The sequence below is a fragment of the Tribolium castaneum genome, chromosome 7, assembly GCF_031307605.1.
Source record: "Tribolium castaneum strain GA2 chromosome 7, icTriCast1.1, whole genome shotgun sequence".
NCBI classification, from domain to species: Eukaryota; Metazoa; Arthropoda; class Insecta; order Coleoptera; family Tenebrionidae; genus Tribolium; species Tribolium castaneum.
Window position 1 is genome coordinate 7,193,263 of NC_087400.1, and position 22,979 is coordinate 7,216,241.

General features: G+C 34.8%; 1 protein-coding gene across 2 annotated transcripts in view; it reads left to right on the plus strand.

Annotated features, from left to right (window-relative positions):
• Positions 1 to 22,979, plus strand: part of m (miniature) — a 27,609-nt gene continuing 4,630 nt past the window's right edge. The window contains exons 1-5 of one of the 2 annotated variants that reach the window (XM_008193007.3): positions 1 to 190; positions 11,141 to 11,227; positions 16,753 to 17,185; positions 17,234 to 17,356; positions 20,577 to 21,091. In XM_008193007.3, the coding sequence (XP_008191229.1) occupies positions 11,153 to 11,227; positions 16,753 to 17,185; positions 17,234 to 17,356; positions 20,577 to 21,091 (1,146 nt within the window). In that variant the 5' untranslated portion in view covers positions 1 to 190; positions 11,141 to 11,152. Of the gene's footprint in view, positions 191 to 11,140; positions 11,228 to 16,016; positions 16,220 to 16,752; positions 17,186 to 17,233; positions 17,357 to 20,576; positions 21,092 to 22,979 lie in introns of those variants that run through there. The other variant, XM_064357856.1, reaches the window with a different exon arrangement.

The following is a 22,979-nucleotide window of genomic DNA, read 5'->3' on the forward strand; positions in this document are numbered from 1 at the left end:
CCGTCTCTCCTTCGACAGTCAGTTTCAGTTCGAGCTCTCGTCGACCACTTCTTTGGCAAAAGCTCCTCTGCAAGACACGCGCGCCGGCCATGATACGCGTGATGGTGACCGATGGATTAAAATTTACAAGACGGTGATGTGGTGGCAACACTCTGCGACAGTGCTACGAGACTGATGACATCGCCAAAAGGTAATTGCCAAGACGGAATCTGCGACGAAATTGCTTTTAAAGATACGATCGGGACCTCTAACCGCAAGATCCACTTTCGATAAGTTCGAGCTAGTTTGAGAGAAAAATTACCACTGATGGCGTATTGATGGCTCAGGTGGTACCAAGTGAGTCAATACACCTCTGTGTACCCACTTCATTCATATTCTTGGCCAATAGTTCGAGTTTGCTTACATGATTTATGGTTTGGGAAAAAGGACACTCTGTATCCTGGAGTACCACTAGTGCAAGTTCCGCCTCTCGTGATTTATGGCTCTTTCACCTCAAAACACAAGAACTTACTCCACTTCCACGCTAAATCGTTATCACATGTCCCCTAAATCGTTTCCGTTTCGAGCTTTATTGGGAGTGTCAACAACAGTTATGTAAATCTTTGTCCACTTTGATTGTCTATTACTCGTTGAAAGCAAATTTTTAATACACACCACACACATGCTTTGACCCGCTTTTAGTCATTTTGATTGCTAACAACGGTAATTCCTTGCCAAAATTTGCACCGATCGTTTAAATGGGCTCTGGAAATCGGAAGTTTCAGGAAATTCCTGACAAGTTTTGGATGATCCGTCATGTGATCGTGAACTAGATCCAGACAAACAGGTCTGTGGAAAGAATTCGCTCGGGTGCAGATAATGACGGCCGAAAGATAACTCAACGAAAATTGCAATTTTCCAATCATATCTTAAAACACTAGAATCATTAAGTTCGTGGGAATGTTTTGGCATTTTTTGGCGTTAACTGCTCGTCTCGCTCATGAGCATAATGCTTGTTGGCACGTTTTTGCCCAGTTTTTTCGGCAAAATTCCAATTTCTCCTGAACGTTGATATAGTCATTAATTTCCTCGTCCATTCTCATTACCATAATGATCTTCTCATAGTTTTTCTATCTGCCATCAAACAGTAACATTTATTTCATTCGGTAATTATCTATTTTGACTTATCAATCATTGCTTGCCCGAGCCGAATGATAAAATATAATAAATGACCAACATCCCATTTACCGTTGACTTTTTTATCTCTCGTCTTGAAGAAACGCTCTTTTATCTAAAGACCCTACATTTTATTTAAAAGGGAAAAAGTGTCCAGCCAGCCAAGCATCACTAAATGCCGTTAGTTTCGACGATTTGTCATTGTTTTTCGGCTCTGGAATGGAGAGTGAAGGACTCGACATAGTTGGACTATTAACACAGATTCTAGAAATATTTGATGAAAAAGTGTGGGTAATTCGAAAACGCCCGGCCCTTGTCGCCTCGCTCTGCTTAATATCTGTCAATTCGTTTTGTTTATATTTGAATGGCATTTACATAAATTTAGCTGGGTTTTATGTAGGCACCTGGTCGTTAAATTCAATATTAATATTTACATCAAACAAATCTAATTATTGTTATTGATGATGATGCATACTCAAGCAGTTTTTTGCACTCTTGTGTTTGTTTGGTGATAATCCGCCGAAATGCGCTTGTTTGAAAATTGCGTTTAATAAACCATGTCCAGTTTCCGTTACTGACACACTATGAGGTAATGAATATAATCAATTATTTCCACAATTCCGTCTCATTGCACTTCAATTAAGTCGGAAGCTCATTTACGTTCGGAAAAATCCTCCTCGATTCACGGAATTAATAAAGCACGGAGAAATTACTTTGTAACAGATTTTAAATGCGAAAGACTGGTCGATAAATCACACGAATAAGACGCTCTGTCTTACAAAATGTTCCGGTTTTATTGCTTCTGCTTCACTAATAGTGCTTCTAACAATACATGAAACATAAAAGAAAGACAAAGAAGTGGACAGGTGGAGCTTTATTTCAGGAACCGTTTTGCTGATATCTCGACGAACAAAGCCAATTTAGTGTCGAGTTGGCACGTTTTTACACGACTCTAAACTATTTTTGATACGTTGACCCTCATTTGAATATCCTGACATTTAGCTTTTTAGCATTTTTTGGCGTTTAGCCTTTGTGACTCCCCATTTCCCCAAACCAAATGATCGCAAGAAATTCCTCATTTAAAAACGGACTATTTGAAAATTGAACACTAGGAGGCGAATTGAGATAAAAATTTAAGACAAAGTAAAAATGAGAAAAAAATATTAAAAATTTTCCAAAACGCTGTCAACACGGATAAAGATTCAAGTAAGAAGTAACATGTAGAAAGAAAATTATAGAGAAATAAATTTCCGACAACAAGTTTGGAGACTGTACCTTTATCTTCACTTAAAGACTCTCAAGCGAAGAATTTTTTTGATATTTACCGGTAACTGATTATCAGGGAAAGACTTATTAAAGCAGTTTAAACCTAAACGGTTGCACATATTTATGTAGGTTTGGTGTCCAGGATTCTAGGACTTTTTTGGAGGAAATTTAGTTCTCTATAACGTGACCCCACATTTTTTCTTCACATTTAAATGCCATAAAAATATAATAGAAAGAATTATCTAATCTTCACACACAATCAGACCTAAATCTTATCTAGTTAATAAGATATTTTTGCAACTCTCTTCACCTCTCTAAATAAAACAAATCAACACGAAATAATATAAAATATGCAAAGCACGGCATTTTGGATCAATCTGTGTCACTTTTGACTTTCTAACGGTCTTCCAAACTTTTCTCTTATAAATTTTTCAATACAGCATCCAATTACGAAAAATGGGCAAAAATTTTCTGCTGAACTAATTTTATAAACCGTGTCATAGTCTTGGCATTTTTTAATGAGACGAATATACCTCATAATCTTGCAAATAACACACTCCGCTCCACTAAACCTGAACTGTGAATAAATAATTCATTCATAAAAAGTCTACTACACTTTCGAGCTAATCTAAAGTCCCCGACTGACACATTTTATCACTGACAGAGGAAAAATTTTGGGCCCATGTGAGGGCGCTCACGTCCCCTAATTAAAATAACAGTACGGACGTCATATGTGCAATCAAGCATCGCTTAGTCGGAGGCAGGGCCGGATTACGGTTGGAAGCCCGGGGCGCCCCCAGCTACCACATTTATCTTTACTCTAATTTTACCTATGTTCTATTGTTTTAACAAAAAAACTTATCTAAATCGTCAATTGTTTATTTTTCAAAATTTGTCCGAAACTCTTTAAAACACTAAACTTTATTTTTTACACATGACACGTGCTTTGACCACAACATGGTCACCATTATAGAATGATATACTAAGAAGTCCTCTGTTTCCTCTACAAGCCAATGGACTTATTGTAGCAACGTTTTCTTTGTACACCATAAAGTTTTATAACAGATAATGGTGCTTGAAATAAGCAAACGTTTTGACAATGGTGACCCGCAAATATTTACGATACTGATCGGTTTGTCTGAAAGACTACAGTCTTTCAACAATAAATCACACAATAAGCTTACCTGAGTGATTAGCTTGAAGGGTCCTTGGGGTTTGGGGTAATCATAATAAAAAATTAATGATGTACAAAAAAAACGTTGCTACAATAAATTTTATTAAAACCAAAATGTAAAACGGTTTTAAGGTTTTAGCATTGGCTACACTAGCATACAGGGTGACCCAGGGGTGCGTAATTGGTCTATAACTTTTTATTATTTGAAATATTGCCATGCCGTTTTTATTATTCGATAGACCGACTTAAAGTTCACAAAATAAAAATATTTTTATTGTACACAGGGTGTTGTATACAGGATGGTGAACCAAAGTATTTTTTTCTTTTTTCATTTATTCTATAATTAATTTTTGATAAACAAAATTTATTTATGTATCAAGTAATAATTAGATTACTAATGTAATTAGTCACATTAGTATATATCAAAAAATAAATTATCATTTGTCTTATCAGATTCTAGGATAACTAATTTTCTTGTAATAAAATTATTTTTTTCAAAAATCTCGAAAAATATTTTAATTTTGCTAGAAACCTTATCAAAAATGCTATCGATACATGAAAAAGGTACAAGGTGTTTCATTTGAAAAAATGAGTTATTCAACTTTTTGCGTTTTGGCACACTCTGTATATTATATTCTGAATTTTTCTGTTGCAAATTTGCCGGAAAATATTCATTGACGATTTTAAAGTGATTTTTTAAAAATCGGTCTCTTTTATAAAAAAAAGTTGATTAATTCCAAAATGAAAAAAGATAGACCCACAATAGTTTATATAAAGTTACATTATTTTTTGCGTAGAATCTAATTATGCAAAAATTTATATAGAGTGTGCCATTTAAAAAAATATAACTTTGGTTCACCACCCTGTTGACAACACCCTGTGCATAATAAAAATATTTGTAGTTTGTAGATCTTAGGTCGATCTATCGGATAATAAAAACAGCACAATAATATTTCAATTACCAAAAAAGTTATATAAGTTATAGACCGAATACCCACTCCTGGGTCACCCTGTATGTGGTAATTGTTACATTATTAAGCGACAGGAAAAAAATTGAGCCACGAAAAGACAAAAGCAGAGACAAATTCAATTTTTTAAATTTGTAGTCAAAATTGTGACAGTGGTAGGCAATACGTTACAATAAAAAAAACAAATATATTGAGCATTTTGGCTTTTATTCAAATTTGCAAGCATCAACTTTGTATAAAAATTTTATCAAAACCCAAAAAAAGAAGCACATATTTTGGCTGTTAGCCGAAGCTGCCGCCAATTTTCTCATCGTTTTAATTAAAGAACGAGTCTTCTCGGGAAAAATTTGAAAAATTGTCGTCAGCTCTCGTAGAAAGTTTAATCCGGCCCTGGTCGGAGGCCCAGTCCGGTGTCAATAACCATGGCCGGAGCCCCGGGGGCCGGCAGCCGCTGGAATGACGGTCATGTGGATCGTCTCCAGTGTCCCCGAACACACGCGAACTCTGCCTACATTGCACACGTGTTTGGGCGTAATTCATGCCGAAAATTCGGCCGGAAATAAGCGGAAACGCGCGTGAGGTCGCTCTTCTCGGAACTCTCCGTCCAAAAATTTTAATTGCTCTGGTAATTACGTAACCGGGGTTCATTCATGAGGAGGGGCTAGATTCAAGCGAAGTTTTTCTTTCTTCGTGGGCAAAAAAGAGGTTTTGGTCGAGCCAGCTGTGGTATTCTATAGAAATTAATCGCGAGGTCTTTTTAATTAGTTCATTAATATTCTCATTGTTGATTTATTGTTCTGACCTCTCTTTCTTTGGCTTAATCTCTATAAGCTTCCGCTGTAATTTTTCACTTCTTGCTCATTGTATGGAGGTACTCGTTAAGTGCTTTTTCTCAGACATTACTTTGGGAACTTTACCTTGTCGATGGCTAGGAATACTTACACTTGAACAAGGATGTCTGAAAAACTGGAACACTTAACGATACGTGAAGAAAATCCGGTGGAAAGTGGTATACCACGAGAAGCAATTTTATATTGCGAAAATAACGAAATAAATCAAAATAATTCAAGTTCTACGTGCAGTTTTTCCAAAACATAAAAAATGTAAATGTAATTTAGTGTAAGAAAGTCTTAACTAAGACATGGTAAAAACACAAAAAACACCAAAAACAAACAAAATTTGTTAATACAATTAAAAAAAATATATTTTTTTTTAATTTGGGAGTAATTTACAGTTATATAATTTATAGAATAATTATTAATATACAAGTAAAATTTAAACAAAGCTTAAACATTTTTTTATAGCTGAAAAAGAGAAAAGTGGTCTTTTAATATACGTATTTGAAATTAATAGATAAAAACTGTAGTTCATTATTTAAAAGGAAATTTTTTGATTGATTAAAAGAGCAATTCCTAAAATTTAGCGTTTCTGGTCTTTTTAACTCTAAAAACCAGTCATCGTTTAGTTTTCTAGAAACGGAAGAAGAAATCTGTCGGTATACCTACACATTTGATAAACTTTTGCCGTGACACCCAAATTTTTCGCTTCAAAATGCTTGACGGATTCAAATAAAAAAGCGTGAAGTCATTTACATCAAAACAAATTTCCAGAAAATTGAAAATTGCTCTTCCAATATTAGAAATTACCACACAATGACCACTTATTATCCATTACCTATAGAAAAACCAGTCCATTAATCAAATACTTGGATCTCTGCTTCAAACATTTAACAAAAAAATCATAATTCCTTGGCAAACTAAGTAAAATACTTGTAAATTATCTTATGTTACAAATTAGTATAAACTAGATTTTTTTTATAATTTCGCCATTATTTTGCAACGTAAAGATCTACATACAGATTTTTATTATTTCCCTATAACTACGTTTTAAAAAAAAATCAGCAAAAATATTTGCTTTCCAAAAACAAATTTCTTATTTAAAAGTTTTACAGAATATTTAATTCATGACAACTTGGACAATAACTTGAACTTAAATACTTACTCAAAAATTTACTTAAATTACTTTAATAACTGAAAAATAGCTAAAATAATGCGATACTGCTCAATAATTTGATAAGGCTTCTTGAAACAGGATTTTTTTATAGGTTCTCTAAAGGATACGGGACTAAATAAACAAATTTTGCATTGGTTGATGCAGACATTATTATTAATGGTCGGCTGCTCAGTTTGAGCTTAAACCGAGATTAACTTTAAACTAAGCTTAAGCCGGCACCGAGTGTTGCTCAGTTACAAAATATCGACTAAGCCAATGTTTATTTTTTTAATTGTTTTTAATGTTAGAATTAATTATACTATGTAAATATTATGTGCTTTTAATTATAGCACAAATTTTTAAACAGTTAAATTATTTATATAAAATCGTTATGCTTCAAAAGTGAGGACGCCCAAGTCTTCAAATGCACAAAAGCAACAAATAAACTATGTAAATCAGTTTATTGCTGTGTTTTCAAAGAAAAGCCAGAAAACGATAAATTGCACTTTGTCAGAAGAAAGCACAATTTGAAAATGCTGCGCATGAAAGAGTTTTAAGAAATAAAGAAAAGACATTTTAGTAATTATTAATTATATTAACATTTATTTTTAACCTTAAAATTCTTATTATAACTATATTATTTCTACAATGTACCAAAATATTGATAAATGATAATATTATTCCATCTTTACATAACTTTTTAAAATCAGAAGTGTCAAAATAAAATCCCGTCAAGCAACCTTATACCTCAAGTGCGCAAGCGTACACTACTACCAATCGCATAAGTAACAAGTTCAGCGCAGCTTAGCTAAACTTTCCACTGAGTAACACAACTACGGTTTAAACTTGGTTTAAATTTAAACTGAGTTTACGTAACCAAAAGCTTAAGCTCGAACTGAGCAAATTAGATACCTACCTTCTGCACCAACAGAGTTAATATCTAAATACTGTTTTCATTGATCTTTTAGTATTCTCAGAGTTCTTACACATATTTTGATAAAACATATCGAAACTTCTAAAAGCAGCTTGACAAAAAATTACTGTCTCCTTAAAATCGCTACCAAAGGAAAATTAAACATAGTTTAAACCCGACACACTATACACTTATTTGGAAACATTTGTTTGGTATTTAAAGTGCGCTGGTGTTCATCATTCAACAGGAGGTAACAAAGAAGGGAAAGGACAATATACTCTGCGCAAAAATATTCAAACTCATTGCCCAAAACTGAAACACCTTTTACGAATTTTGGTCCATTAGTACCTTCTAAAATAGGAAATCGCTAAAAGATGTTATTACCAGACCTTGGACTAGAAACAGCGTGAAAATCTTTTTGGTGGTTACAAATATCAGCGAACAAGAGCTTGAATCGTTGTCTCTAACAAGCTTCCTTCCACAGCTAATTGCTTTGACAGGCGTACGTCAGTGGCAGAAGGATCTGTCATTTGCTTATCTGTAAACCACGCCGCTAATTATTGTCTCGTGCATTGGCTCTTCACTTGTATTTAATGAAATAGGCGCACACTTATTAATTATTCAAATGCTGCACCATCCAACATTGCAAAATGAGACAGCGAGTAACCACGCTGAAATGTGGATGTTAATGAGTTGCACCGTGCATCTACGTCAATTAAATAAACTACAAAACCGGATTGAAAGCTCACGATATTTTATAGCCGTAATTACATCTCATTCATCCCATCGGAAAATACATTCATTATGCGTAAAACGTATTGTTTGACTAAGTGAATAATTATACCGTTTATGCTATCTGGTTCGATTTATGGAAGAAACGGACGATTTTCTATGGCTAATTGAACAGTTTCAGGACGCTGGAGACCACACAGACCACAGACTTGGACATATTTGACAACAGACTTGTTCTCTCACGTTTTTCGTTTTTTACGAGCTCGAAACGCAAACTGTGAAATTATATTTGCACACTCGACTTCCCACTATAAAAACAGGAAATGTTAAAGTAAATGTGCTAAACCTAATTGCCCAGGAAAGACCACTGTTTGAACAAAATGACATCAGGATCCCTCTCTCAGAACGCGCCAAAAAGCTCCAAACTCTCCAGTTCATACAAAAATTACTCCTCCGTTTTAGAAGAATTTGTAACAAAAATTCTAGCAATTTCGTGCCTTTTTTGTTGGCCACAATTCGGTTTTGCGTCCAGCAAAGCTCGTGGTACTAATTATGCGAGCATTTCAATGCAGAAGGAAGCCGTAAACTCGCCTAACTGGTACAAATCGGCCGTCCACGTCTTTTCGCTTGTAGTATCAACGATTTGTTTGCATTCATATCGTCGTAAAACATCCGTTTTATGCAAAATGCTCGAGGAGAGGACTTTTTGTTTACCTAATTCTCCGCTTCGTGGCACTAAACATGTCCGAGTCGACCGTAACAAAACGTGCTTAAAAGAAAATTCGAAAATCTTGACCTAATAACTAGTTTTTACAAAGATTCTCGGAAATTGTCGCTGAAACCAGTTTCACACGACGACTATCACTCGAATTTTTGTTTTTATGGCGGCGCGCCGCAACGGTCCATTGTCGGGCCTCTGCTTTGCAATTCATGGCGCGCATCTCCATACAATACCGCGGCGAAAAAAGACGCCGATTTGTCTGGCGGTGCCACTAGCGCGATTTCAAAGTGTTTTTCAAGGCTCTGGGACAATGCGAATTGTTTTGCGCATTTTGGCCCAGTTTTAGTCAAAGCTATTTATACAAGAACAAGAAGCTTGATCTCGTTATCTCAGATGAAGATAGCACTGAAATATCCTAGCTTCTAGGAATTTCAAGTTTGCAAATTTGAACGGTGTCTCCAGGATTTAAAAAAGAAGAATTTCAAACGTAAAAATAAAAAATTTTACTGTGTTTAGAAACAAGAACTCCTGTTTCGAGATTGAAGTAAAGTGAAAATAGTGAGCTTTAAACTTGGACTTTTGGTATTCATTGCGTATCTGAATACCTGGAAAGAATGTCATCGATTCAAAGAATTTTGAAGATGTATTTTGAAAAATCTGAATTGTGTGTTCAAATGTTTCAGTTTTAAACATATAAATAGATATCGCAAGTTTTAACACTAACACTTTTAGAACTAACTTCTAGAATTTTGACTTATAATTTAGAATTTCTGGTTTATTTTACGAAATCCAAGTCCTGAAATCAAAACTGTGAGTTTCAAAGTTTCTTGTTTTGAAAATCTGAGCTTTACAATTCCAGTTTTTCTGCAATCGAGAAAAGCACATTTGAATGTAAGAATTAGACATCAGAAGTAAAGAATAGAAGTAGAAATTGCAAGTTAGGAGGTCAAAGTATTAAGACTGAAAACCGAAACTATAAGTTTTTTTTAAATCTTTTATTAAAATTTAAAACTCTGAATATTTTCTAGAAAATACTGAATTACGATGTTTAACATAAAATATATTAAAACTTGGAAGTTCAAACTCATAGAATACTCGCACAAAGCTTTATATTAGAAATCGAACTTTAAAAATTTGTAATTTTAGAACTGAAAAGTTGCAAAGTTTTAAAACAACTTCGAGCTTTTAACTTAAAAATCGAACATAAACTGAACTTTTGACTTTACATTTGCAAGTTCTAAATCACGATTTTTAAAGAAGTTAAAGCTTTATTGAGTTCGGAAGTAGAAGTTTTGAGATTAGGAGCTGAAATCTTAGGTCTACACTTGTCTATACAAGGTGTTAGGAAATGGCTTAGCAATAATTCGTATGTAAATTTGACATAATCAGACGAGTTAAAAACGCTTATATAATTTTTCCAAAAAAAGCGTACTTTCTTCAGAAATTGAGAGGCTTATGGTAGGTTATTATCAAAATGGAGATGGTGGCGCATGGACGTTTTAAAAATTTTTAAAAATTGTAGCTAACATGTTCATTTATGTGGTTGGATTGAATCCCGGTTCTGGCAAAAAAGTTTTTAATTTTATTTTCGTAAAATTTAATAACAAAACACAAATTGAAATAAAAAATAACGTAGTGGACCAAAAAGTTAATTTGCCTCTGCTGTTTTTTCAATAAAATAATATATAATATATTATATATTATATTATTGTTATAATTTGGGACTTCAATTTCAGAAAGGAAACTATGCATTTTTGCTTTACATACATTTTGCTTAATTGATTGTCTTGGCATTCTCTATTTGTCTTTAAATTTCTGCAAACCATTCCCTAACACGTATTATTAGCCCTTATAACTCTGGATGCTAGGAGTCTAAAAGGCAAAATCTTAAAAGGAATTGTAACCTAAGTTAAATTCCATTAGAATTTGGAAGTTCAAACTCAAGGAAAATTAGAAAAAAGTTTTAGCTTAAGAAGTACCCGTAGATAGTAAAAAGCTAACTTCAAAAATTTAAAATCGGATTAAAAATTTTTTACGTTAGAACCGGAGGTAGAGCTTTGGGTGAGGATACCAAAGTTTCATCAACGAAATTTTAATCTCACAATTTTTAGTGCAAAACATTGACAATTCAAAATTGAATCTTTAGAACAAAACCACAATTTTGATATTGAAGATCTATGTTTTTGTGTTTTTGTTAATTGATGGTGTTTTTGTTGCAGGGCCACGGAAAAATGCTGAGCCCACCTCGCCACCTTAGGCGACTTTTACTCCTGCCTGTGATTTGGTGTTTTTCTTTCATTTTATTGGTAAGTGTCGATCAGATTTTCAAGCATCACGCAGACAGTTGTTACATCAGGTCAAGGTTTCCAAGCCGCAGCTGCTTACAGCTCAATAAGCTAGGGCCAGTCTCCTCAAACCAAATCAAATTTTCGTCTGAATTTTTTTGAGCTGAGCACACAGGTGTTCAGGTCAGAAGGTGTTCACTTTCGTCGTGTCGCAGGGGTCCACACGTGTCCCCTGATCGGTATCGTCGTGCGGATTATGGTTTTTCCTTTGACATTAACGTGTAAAAATGTTTATAAGTCATGATGTGAACCTGGAGCATTAATTGGCGACCTTTAACATGTCCAAGCGTTCCTACGCACCTAACGGTATCCGGCTTATTCAACAAATTAGAATAAGAGTCTTATCGTGGGAATGTAAAAAGTTGGAATAATTGATGTATTCGAGATTTTTGCTGCTGGTGGAATGCAATCTGGCGCCTTGCACCTGTAGCAAAGCCAGCACTCATCTTTCTACAACTTTCAAGTGTAACGAAGACAGGTCAAGATCTGGTTTCAATCTTAGCTAACAGTAAAGCCGATCGAGGCGAGTAAATCACTGATTAATACAATTTTACTAATTAATAAAACCATCCACCATAAAGAGATGATTGCGAGAGAGTGCACTTACAATACATTCGCACAACAGCTGTTATAACTGTCAGAGTCGCTGGCCTTTAAGACGATTCATAAGCGATGTTATTAGTGCCACTCTGGTGACTTCTACTCATTAGTTCGCTGCCAAACTTTGCGATTGTTTCCTCCATAACTGTCCGGCTTTGACCATTGACCTCGACACTTGCCCAACAATGCTAATATTGACGACCTCTTCAACGGCATTCCTAACCTTGGACGAAGTGTCACAAACGACAATAACATTAAAACGGTAAAACGCACCCCAAGGAGGACTAGCAAAGGTCAGAGTGACTTCCCCGAGATAAAACGACACACCTGCAGGCCTTTCGTGCATCAATTTTCATTAAATTCCTGACAAGTTCTCCAAGTGAATCACTGAAATTGCTCATCTGGAACCTCACGACGATTGAGAAATTATAACCCGTTTTATTGATAAAATGCAGTAAAATTTGGATAAAAACTTGAAAACAATCAATGCACGTTCTATTTGCAAACATAGCAACAAGTGACCACATTTTTTGGTAGCTACTGTCTGGTTGTGGTCACGTTTAGGAAAATTTGGGAAACTTTATCGCAGTAAACAAATAATTTGTTTAGAAATAAACTATTTTAGTTGATTCACTTTTGCTTTTTTAACAAGGATTGGGATTTTTTGCTTGAAGAGAATAATTTTTAAAATCTTGAAGTAATGGTCTTATTTGCTTTTTTACTCAAAGTATGAAAAAAATTAGAAAATGTTTCGTATCTTTGACATAAAACAAGGATACAACCTGAAGGACCGTCAAAATTAGAGAAAATTCTTAGGAAATTTAAAGGAACTTTTGGAAAAACCTTATGTTTCGTGGGAAACTTAAGTCTAGTTCTTTTCGCTTGAACGCCATTATTTCAGATTTTCTACGAAATTAAACAATTTACTCTAAAAGTTGAAAAATGAAAAGTGAAATTCAACTTTAGAATTTTAATTTAAGATAGAGAAGAAAAAAGCTCGTAAAGGGAAGAGGTAACGAAAAAGAGACTAGAAACGGGCGAGAGTAGAGCTGGGGAAAAGGTAGACAGAGAAAAATCTGGAGAAGAACTACATCCAGAAGAAGAGAGTTAGAGAAGAAAAAAGCTATAAAAGAGAGAAAAGATAGAGAATAGTAACTCGAATAAAAGAACTAGAATAAAAGGAAAGGCAGAATAAAACTAAAAGAAAGATAGATGCTAAACTTTAATGAAAAAAGAAAAATTATAATTAGTAACACAAACTCTTCCGCGTGCACATATCTAGGGAGGAGTTGGCTAGAGAATAGGTAGAAAAGCGCTAGAGAAAAGATAGAAAAAGAACTAGAAAAAAACTAAAGAAGAACTATAGAAGGAAAATTAGAAAAAAGCTAGACGGGATCTTAAGAAGTGCTATAGAAAAGTTAGAGACGAGTTTGAAAAGAATTGAAGAAGAGTTAGAGAAAAACTTGAAGAGGGCTCGGAAGAAACTAGAAACGGGCGAGAGTAGAGCTGGAGAAGAAGTAGACAGAGAAAATGTAGGAAAGAACTAAAGAATAACCAGAAGAGGTGATCTAGAAAAAAAAGCTACAGAAGAGAACATAGAGAAAATTAACGATCTGTAGAAAAAGTAGAATAAAACTAAAAGAAAGATAGATACAAAACCTAAAATGAAAAAAGAAAAATTATAATTAGTAACACAAATTCTTTCGCTTGCACATATCTAGATAAGAGATAGCTAGAAAATAGGTAGAAAAGCGCTAGAGAAAAGTTAGAAAAGAACTAGAAAAAAAAAATAAAGAAGAACTATAGAAGAAAAATTAGAAAAAAGCTAGACAGGATCCTAAGAAGGGCTATAGAAAAGTTAGAGACGAGTTTGAGAAGAATTGAAGAATAGTTAGAGAAAAACTTGAAGAGGGTTCGAAAGAGTCTAGAAACGGGCAAGAGTAGAGCTGGAGAAGAAGTAGACAGAAAAAATCTAAGAAAGAACTAAAGAACAGCCAGAAGAGGTGATCTAGAGAAGAAAAAAGCTACAGAAGAGATGATAGAGAATACTTACTATCTGTAGAAAAGGTAGAATAAAACTAAAAAAAAGATGGATACAAAACCTAAAATGAAAAAAGAAAAATTATAATTAGTAACACAAATTCTTTTGCTTGCCTATATCTAGAGAAGAGATAGCTAGAAAATAGGTAGAAAATCGCTTGAGAAAAGTTAGAGAAGAACTAGAAAAAAACTAAACAAGAACTATAGAAGGATAATTAGAAAAATGCTAGACAGGATCTTAAGAAGAGCTATAGAATAGTTAGAGACGAGTTTTAGAAGAATTGAAGAAGAGTTAAAGAAAAACTTGAAAAAGTCTATAAACGGGCGGGAGTAGAGCTGGAGAAGAAGTAGACAGAGAAAATCTAGGAAAGAACTAAATAACAGCCAGAAGAGGAGAGCTATAGAAGAAAAAACTATAGAAGAGAGAAAAGATAGAGAATAGTAACTAGCTGTAAAAGAGGCAGAATAAAACTAGAAGAAAAATGATACAAAATTTCAAATAAAAAACGAAAAATTATAATTAGTAACACAGATTAGAAACAATTTTACCAAGGACCTGATTTCTGTTTCTTTGTGTTAAAAGCAATTTTTTTTAAACAATTCGACACTTAACTCTATTTTGGAGTTTGAATGGTTCAAAGCAGAAGTAATTGAAAGTTTTGGCAAAACTTCAAACAAGAAATTATGGTTTTGTATTTTCATTTTTATCGCTTTATAATATTTGTTATTTGCGTATATTTTTTTGCTTGTCTTTTCGTTTCGATGAAATCTCTTAAAATAATTGAGTTTTTGAAACAGGAGGAGCTAAAATGCTCAAACATGTTGAAACAATTAAACTCAGGTGTTGCTTGGTGATTTTTACTGAGTTCATGGCTCAGGATACACAATAAATAAGAATTAAATTTTCCCGTGCGTCAACAGTTCTAATCAATTTCTTGCAACATATTTGAGAAAAACAGGGCAATTATTTTGATTTGAGACTTCGCTGATTGATATCGCATTTCGTATTCACCTGCTGGCAAAATCAGAATGCTCGCTATTTGCAGCATTTGCCGATTCTCTATCAGAGTAATGTAAAATCCCCAACGAAGCGTACGAGCAAATTGTTTTTGCTCGTGTAACTTACCAAACTCACTTAGAATACATTATGCGCGATGCTAACAGGATTTGCAATTGATATTCATCGCTGATATTTAAATTGTGCTCAATCACCGCATTGACGAATCGCATACCACATACCGTTCCAACAAACGAGGAAAATGTAGGTAATGTCCCCAGTTCTGGAGGACCATTAAGATTTTCTACTTTGATGATGAGTGCTGAAGAGCTTCCGCGTCAGTTGGGATTGTTTACAATTTACAAACAATTATCGTGGTTGCAATATGCCGCCAGTTGCGGATTCGCGTCTAGAAAGACAAAATTTTTTCTCCTGGCCCGTATTTACATCATATTAAAATGCCTTCTCTGCCGCACCATATAATTATTAAAGATTACTAAATTGCAGGCAAGCAAAATGGTGTAAACCAGATAATCACCATATAATCTCAGATAGAAGAGATGCGCGTTCGTAGAAGTCCGGTTAATGACCGGTTTGGAGCGCTTCATTGTCAATATGGGTGGAAAAGTCTGAATATCCCTATGTAAACCATAAACATGGGAACGAAATAGAGCGTACGGTATTCGTAACGTGCGAGTTCATGATCAGACGGCGTGGCGTTGTTAAGTAATGAGGAGAGCATTAATTTATGGTGGCACGTCATTGGCCGGACGCAGAGCGAACCGCGGACTAAACACAACCGATTGAAAAAGAAGGCGAGCTTTGTGCTAATGAGCTTGGCACACTTGAATATCTTAATTAAAAAAGTCATTAAATATTTAAGAAATAATTGAGCCGAGCCGACACAAAAAGTGGTCTTTAATATAATCAAACAAGGATGACTTGGAACTTCACTATTTACCTGCGATTGTATTACATTTCCATATTTTCGACGCTAATTAGCTACACAGGACCAAAGCCCGGCTCAGACACCAACTCCTTGACAAAAAATTCGCGAAGCGACCTTGATTCAGCTATGAATAACATCGGACCCGCAACGCCTCGCTGGGGGACACCTCACAGTTTTCACAACATATCGCGTTCAGCAGTTGCCCACAATGCTAGTTACTTCTATTTGTTCTGATTTTGAGGAATTTCGGTAATCGTTGTTCTGTTGTTCCAAATTTATTAAAAGGATTGGTCCCTAAGTGGAGTCTTGTGGGACGTCTAGAGTCATCATTACGGACTTAATATAGACTTATTTAAAGAATACATAGGTAATTATGTTTCTACAAATGGTGAAACTTGTAAAGGTAAAGAAATAATCGTATTCTGCTTGCTTCTTGTGCTTGTAATTGCTGGTAGTCTCTTAGGAACATCAAGGAGCAAAAGCGGTCAAAGGTCTCTTCTGTAGTGGTGTTTTTTCTGGTAGTTCTGAGAGAGAAAAGGTTTGAATCTTGCCAATTGGTTTCGATATTCGGCAGCTGGTTGCGCAACGCTTGAAATTGTGTCAAAACCTGTAGAGCATTCACGTTTGGAGATGCCGCGGCGGCATTAGTAATGCTAATAGTGGCCAGGCTTGGTAGCCGGCGGGTTCTTGACCCGTTTCGCAGCTTTGTGCGCCCATCAGACTCATTCCCACACATTACAACACGTAGATCCACTGGACATTTGTCTATCCGTTGTAGCCATAAATTACCTTCGCACGACCATATATCGATTTTTTCTCCTCTCCATTCAAAGAAAACTTATCGATAATTACACGGTGCGGCAGCTGAATTCCGCTTCATTGTTAACTTTCCTCTTTCAGCTGATCAATGTCGTGGACGGAGCGGGCGATCTTTGGCCTCTGGACCGTCCCGACGGCATGCCTTCCATCCAGTCGCTCGAGGTCATGTGCGGCAAGGACCACATGGACGTGCACTTGACCTTCTCGCAGCCCTTCGAGGGCATCGTCTCCTCCAAGGGGCAGCACGGCGACCCGCGCTGCGTCTACGTGCCGCCCTCCACGGGCCAGACCTTCTTCTCGTTTCGGATCGCGTACGCCCGATGCGGGACCAAACCCGATTTACACGGACAGTTTTACGAAAACACGGTGGTAGTGCAATATGATAAAGACTTGTTAGAAGTGTGGGACGAGGCGAAAAGACTGAGATGTGAGTGGTTCAATGACTACGAGAAAACTGCCTCCAAACCGCCCATGGTCATCGCCGACTTGGACGTCGTCCAGTTGGACTTCCGAGGTGAGTACTACCACCAACTCGAAAAACGATCGTTCTGACTTGGTCCAGGTGACAACGTCGACTGCTGGATGGAGATCCAGCACGGGAAAGGACCATGGGCACCGCCAGTCAGCGGAATAGTACCATTGGGATCAACCCTGACCCTCGTAGTGGCCATCAACGATTACAGAGGTACTACCACACTCTTCCATTAATTATTAAAATAACTTTACACAAATGTAAAGACCACGTCAGTATTTTAACAATAATCAAAGTATACAGTTTTTCAATTTTCATAAATTTTTATAAAAAAATTTACGAAAATTGTAATTTACACTTTTCTGATACCGACACTTAGGGCAGTTTAGTGCTTATTGGAATCAAGTCTTTTTTACGTCTGGTGTGTTGTTTGAGTCGTCATCTTTAGAATCCTAATAAAATTAGCTCTATTTTTGAAAACGAATTGGGTGATTTTTTAAATTTCATGACTGTTTTGTGATACTTTAAATGAAAGCTCTTTGCACTAAAAATTTAGATGAGTCTTTTTTTATTGATTTTCGATTGGTTTTTATTAAAATTAGACCAAGTTCAAAGGTTTTGTGAAATCAATGAATCGCTGTTTATTTAGCCAATAGCTGCAAAAAATTCAAAAAAGCCGTATCCAAATTTTTTCTTTCTATAAAGACAAATTTTCAGTCCGATATTAAATTATTCGACAAAAAAAGTATAAGTTCCAGGTCCTTTCTTCTACTATATTAGGCATAGTATACATTAATTGTACTTTCTTTTTATGTTCATTACTTGGTTTTTGATTAAAACTATTAAGACAGTTTTTTTTCCGAAAAAAGGTATTAATTTTAATAAATCTTGTTTTGGCCAACTTTCTGCTTCTGGTAATGGCTCCACAGTAAAAGTATGTTCTGGAAATTTTCTTTATTATAAATGCTTTTGTATTTGTTCGGAATTAGTGTCCGATTTAGCTCTTCCAGGTCTTTTCTTCTATCTTCTATCTTCTATCTTCTAGCTTAGAGATCATGTTAGACAAACACTCTAGACATATTTAGGCATAGGATACTTAAGTTGTACTATCTTTTTATGTCTATAACTTTGTTTTTGTTTAAAACTATTCAGACCGTTTTTTTTTCTCCGAAAAAAGGTATTTTTTTATTAAAACTTGTTTCGGACAACTTTCTGCTTCTGGTAATGGCTCCGCAGTAAAAGTATGTTCTGGAAATTTTCTTTATTGTAAATGCTCTTGTATTTGTTCGGAATTAGTGTCCCATTTAGCTCTTCCAGGTCCTTTCTTTTATCTTCTATATTCTACCTTCTATTTTAGATATCATATTGGACAAATACTCTATACATATTTAGACATAGGATACTTAAGTTATACTGTCTTTTTATGTTCATTACTTTCTTTTTGTTTAAAACTATTCAGACAGTTTTTTTTTCTCCAAAAGAGGTATTTTTTTTAATAAAACTTTTTTCGGCCAAGTTTCTGCTTTTGGTAATGGCTCTACAGTAAAAGTATGTTCTGGAAATTTTTTTCACTGTAATTGCTTTTATATTTGTTCGGAATTAGTGTCCTATTTAGCTCTTCCAGGTCCTTTCTTCTATCTTCTATCTTTTATCTTCTAGCTTAGAGATCATATTGGACAAACACTCTATACATATTTAGGCATAGGATACTTAAGTTATACTGTCTTTTTATGTTCATTACTTTCTTTTTGTTTAAAATATTCAGACAGTTATTTTTTCTCCGAAAAAAGATATTTTTTTTAATAAAATTTGTTTTGGCCAACTTTCTGCTTCCGGTAATGGCTCTGCAGTAAAAGTATGTTCTGAAAATTTTTTCATTGTAATTGCTCTTATATTTGTTCGGAATTAGTGTCCAATTTTGTTCTTCCAGGTCTTTTCTTCTATCTTCTATCTTTTATCTTCTAGCTTAGAGATCATATTGGACAAACACTCTATACATATTTAGGCATAGGATACTTAAGTTATACTGTCTTTTTATGTTCATTACTTTCTTTTTGTTTAAAATATTCAGACAGTTATTTTTTCTCCGAAAAAAGATATTTTTTTTAATAAAATTTGTTTTGGCCAACTTTCTGCTTCTGGTAATGGCTCTGCAGTAAAAGTATGTTCTGAAAATTTTTTTCATTGTAATTGCTCTTATATTTGTTCAGAATTAGTGTCCAATTTTGTTCTTCCAGGTCTTTTCTTCTATCTTCTATCTTTTATCTTCTAGCTTAGAGATCATATTGGATAAACACTCTATACATATTTAGGCATAGGATATTTAAGTTGTACTGTCTTTTTGTGTTCATTAATTTGTTTTTGTTTAAAACTATTCAGACAGTTTTTTTTCTCCGACAAAAAGGTATTTTTTTTAATGAAACTTGTTTCGGCCAACTTTCTGCTTCTGGTAATGGCTTCGCAGTAAAAGTATGTTCTGGGATTTTTTTTATTATAAATGCTTTTGTTAGTGTCCGATTTAGCTCTTCCAGGTTCTTTCTTCCATCTTCTAACTTCTATCTTCTAGCTTAGATATCATATTGGATAAACACTGAATACATATTTACGCATGGGATACATAAGTTGTACTGTCTTTTTATGTACATTACTTTGTTTTTGTTTAAAACTATTCAGACAGTTTTTTTCTCGAAAAAAAGTTATTTTCTTAATAAAACTTGTTTCGGCCAACTTCTTGCTTCTGGTAATGGCTCCGCAGTAAAAGTATGTTCTGGAATTCCTTCATTGTAAATGCTCTTATATTTGTTCGAAATTAGTGTCCGATTTGGCTCTTCCAGGTCTTTTCTTCTATCTTCTATCTTTTATCTTCTAGCTTAGAGATCATATTGGACAAACACTCTATACATATTTAGGCATAGGATACTTAAGTTGTACTGTCTTTTTATGTTCATTACTTTGTTTTTGTTTAAAACTATTCAAACAGCTTTTTTTCTCTCCAAAAAAACGTATATGTTTTAATAAAACTTGTTTCGGCCAACTTTCTGCTTCTGGTAATGGCTCCACAGTTATATGTTCTGTAAATTTTCCTAATTGTAAATGCTCTTGTATTTGTTCGGAATCAGTGTCTGATTTAACTCTTCCAGGTCCTTTCTTTTATCTTCTATCTTCTAACATGTATATCATAGTGGATAAACACAGTATACATATTTCGGCAAAGGACACATAAGTTGTACTGTCTTTTTATGTTCATTACTTTGTTTTTGTTTAAAACTATTCAGACATTTTTTTTCTCCGAAAAAAGGTATTTTTTTAATAAAACTTGTTTTATTATTTTCTTTATTCGGAATTAGTGTCTGATTTAGCTCTTCCAGATCCTTTCTTCAATCACTTTGTTTAAAAAACTATTCTAAATTGAGTAATTGTATAAATTTGCTAGGAGAGTTCGACATGCGGGTCAAATCGTGCGTCGCGTCTGATGGAGGAGGCCACGTCATCCAGTTATCGGACGAATTCGGGTGCGTCCTCCGCCCGAAAATGATCAGTCGCTTCCTCAAGGCCCGCGGCGCGGACGAGCGGGCGTCTGTCATAACTTACGCCTTCTTCCACGCTTTCAAATTCCCGGACGCTCTGAGCGTCCACATCAAGTGCAAGGTGGAGATATGCCGCCATGGGTGTCTGGACCACTGCCAGATCCAGCCGGAGAAGGGCGACGTGGACTCGGAGACGTACTTGGGCCCGCTGGACCGCAAGGACGACAAGCTGGAGTCCGGGGAGAAGACCGGCGATCCGGACGTGTTGTACGAAGACGTGATAAGTGAGGGAGGTGTCGATGGGGTATCTTCAGTGAAGATGTCGCTGAACGCTCAGCTCGGCGACAGCAAGCCGATGTCGAACAAGCCGGCCGGACTTGACGATGATAAAGAACTGGATATAACGGCAGTACCGCATAAGGTATGATGTTAATTATTGCAAACTTCATTTATTATATTGTAAGTGTTTTAATAGGCCGTTTATTGTTTCTCGGCTATGAACGAAACAGTTCGATTCCCAGTAGTTGCGATCGCAATACAATTTGCAGTTAAATGTGTTCGTTTGTTCTTCACCGATGAGAAGCAACCAGATTCTTGCGCCGCGTTACCATAATCGGGAATTAACTACTCAATACGTTCGCAAATTCGTACCGAGAGCTATAAAGATACTAGACTGCTTCGGAGCTGACGGTAAACAAATTGACGATAATTACGTAAAGATGGATTAATGATGGAGGTACTTCACATGTCGGTTCACATCATGAAAGAAATTCTTCAGGGAAATTTCCCATAAGACGATTGCTGGAGCCGGTTTTCCGCTGAATAATCACTATTGATTTACATAAACTTTTGCCGGGACTTGTCCTCAATGGATTTTTTGATAATAAAAAGTAATTGGTAATTACGCGAAACGGTCAGCTAATGCGCTTCAAAATCATTGCAGAAAAACGTGAAACAATGACTAACCTCTGACTTGCAACGGTATTGACTATTAAAAGAGATGCGTATTGGGTCATTTGAATAATAAAAACTACGTGCCGGGACTAGTACTCTACCATCAACCGTAAAAATGACCAAATGATTACAATGTTGCTCCTGCTTCAAGATTTGAACTTATCGAACTGCTCATGTTTCAAAATTCTCAGGATGTTGAAAATGTAAACATTTATTTTCGTCGGACTCATGAGAAAATATCATTTTCACTCTTCAAGTACGATATTTTCCTTCCTTATTTTCCTCCCTCGGAAGGAAATAACATACGTACTTTTATGGAATATTTCAAAGGCGGAATACATATCTTACCTCCCTTGGTATATAAGTATCTACTTACTGATTTTCGTTTTAAAAAAATTATAAAAAACACAAGCAATAAAAACATCACTGGTGTTTTAGGCTTTAAAATTCCATTATCGCAATCTCTGTCATATTATTATTTATAAGTTTGGAATGAAAAAACAGGACATTCAGCGTTAATGAAAACCATTTTTAAAAGCTTTCATTTAACTTGCTTTGCTGTCTGTCTGTCTTTTTCATATTTTTTAGGCCAAATTTGAAAGGGTTCCCGTTGACTCAATGAATTGAAATTTTGCATACTTACGTAATATGCGTAACAATGTAATCCTATGTGGTTAAATACCCTTTAAAGGGGTTAAATGGGTTTTAAAGTTTTATGTTATGTTTACAAATGGGTTTTCAATGTGTGCATACCTAATTTATACCTAATCATTTTCATTACGTTTCGTTACAAACAAATGACGCTACTTTTTTTTCAATCATTTATCTTGGACGACAGAGTATAAACACAGAACAGAGGTTAGGATGTGCTGCAAAACTAAATCTCAGAGAAAATGACGTTTAGAATAAGTAAAGACTAAAGAGCAATTAATAAAAAAATAAAAAAATGTTTTTTTTAGAAAAAAGCTTTTATTTAAAAGATGCACTAAAAAGTAGCAAATTATATTTTCTATCAGAGGAAAATATTTTTGCTAACAAATTAGGATTTTAAAATTTACAAAAGCTTTTGGAGCGGTCATAAGTCCTAACAATATACGGCATTACAAAATTATTTTCTTAAATTGAGCACTGTACACAAAGTTTTTGTAAATTTTGACTTTTTTATTTTTATTGTTTAGTGCATCTTTTAAATAAAAGCTTTTTTCTAAAAAAAACATTTTTTTATTATATTACAGATCAAAGTTTATAATTTTTTTTCGATTTTTTTAAATATTTTTTGTGTTGACTGTTTGTTAATATTAATATCAACAATGAATGATTTTGTCTGAAAATAGGATGTATGTATGGACACTTTT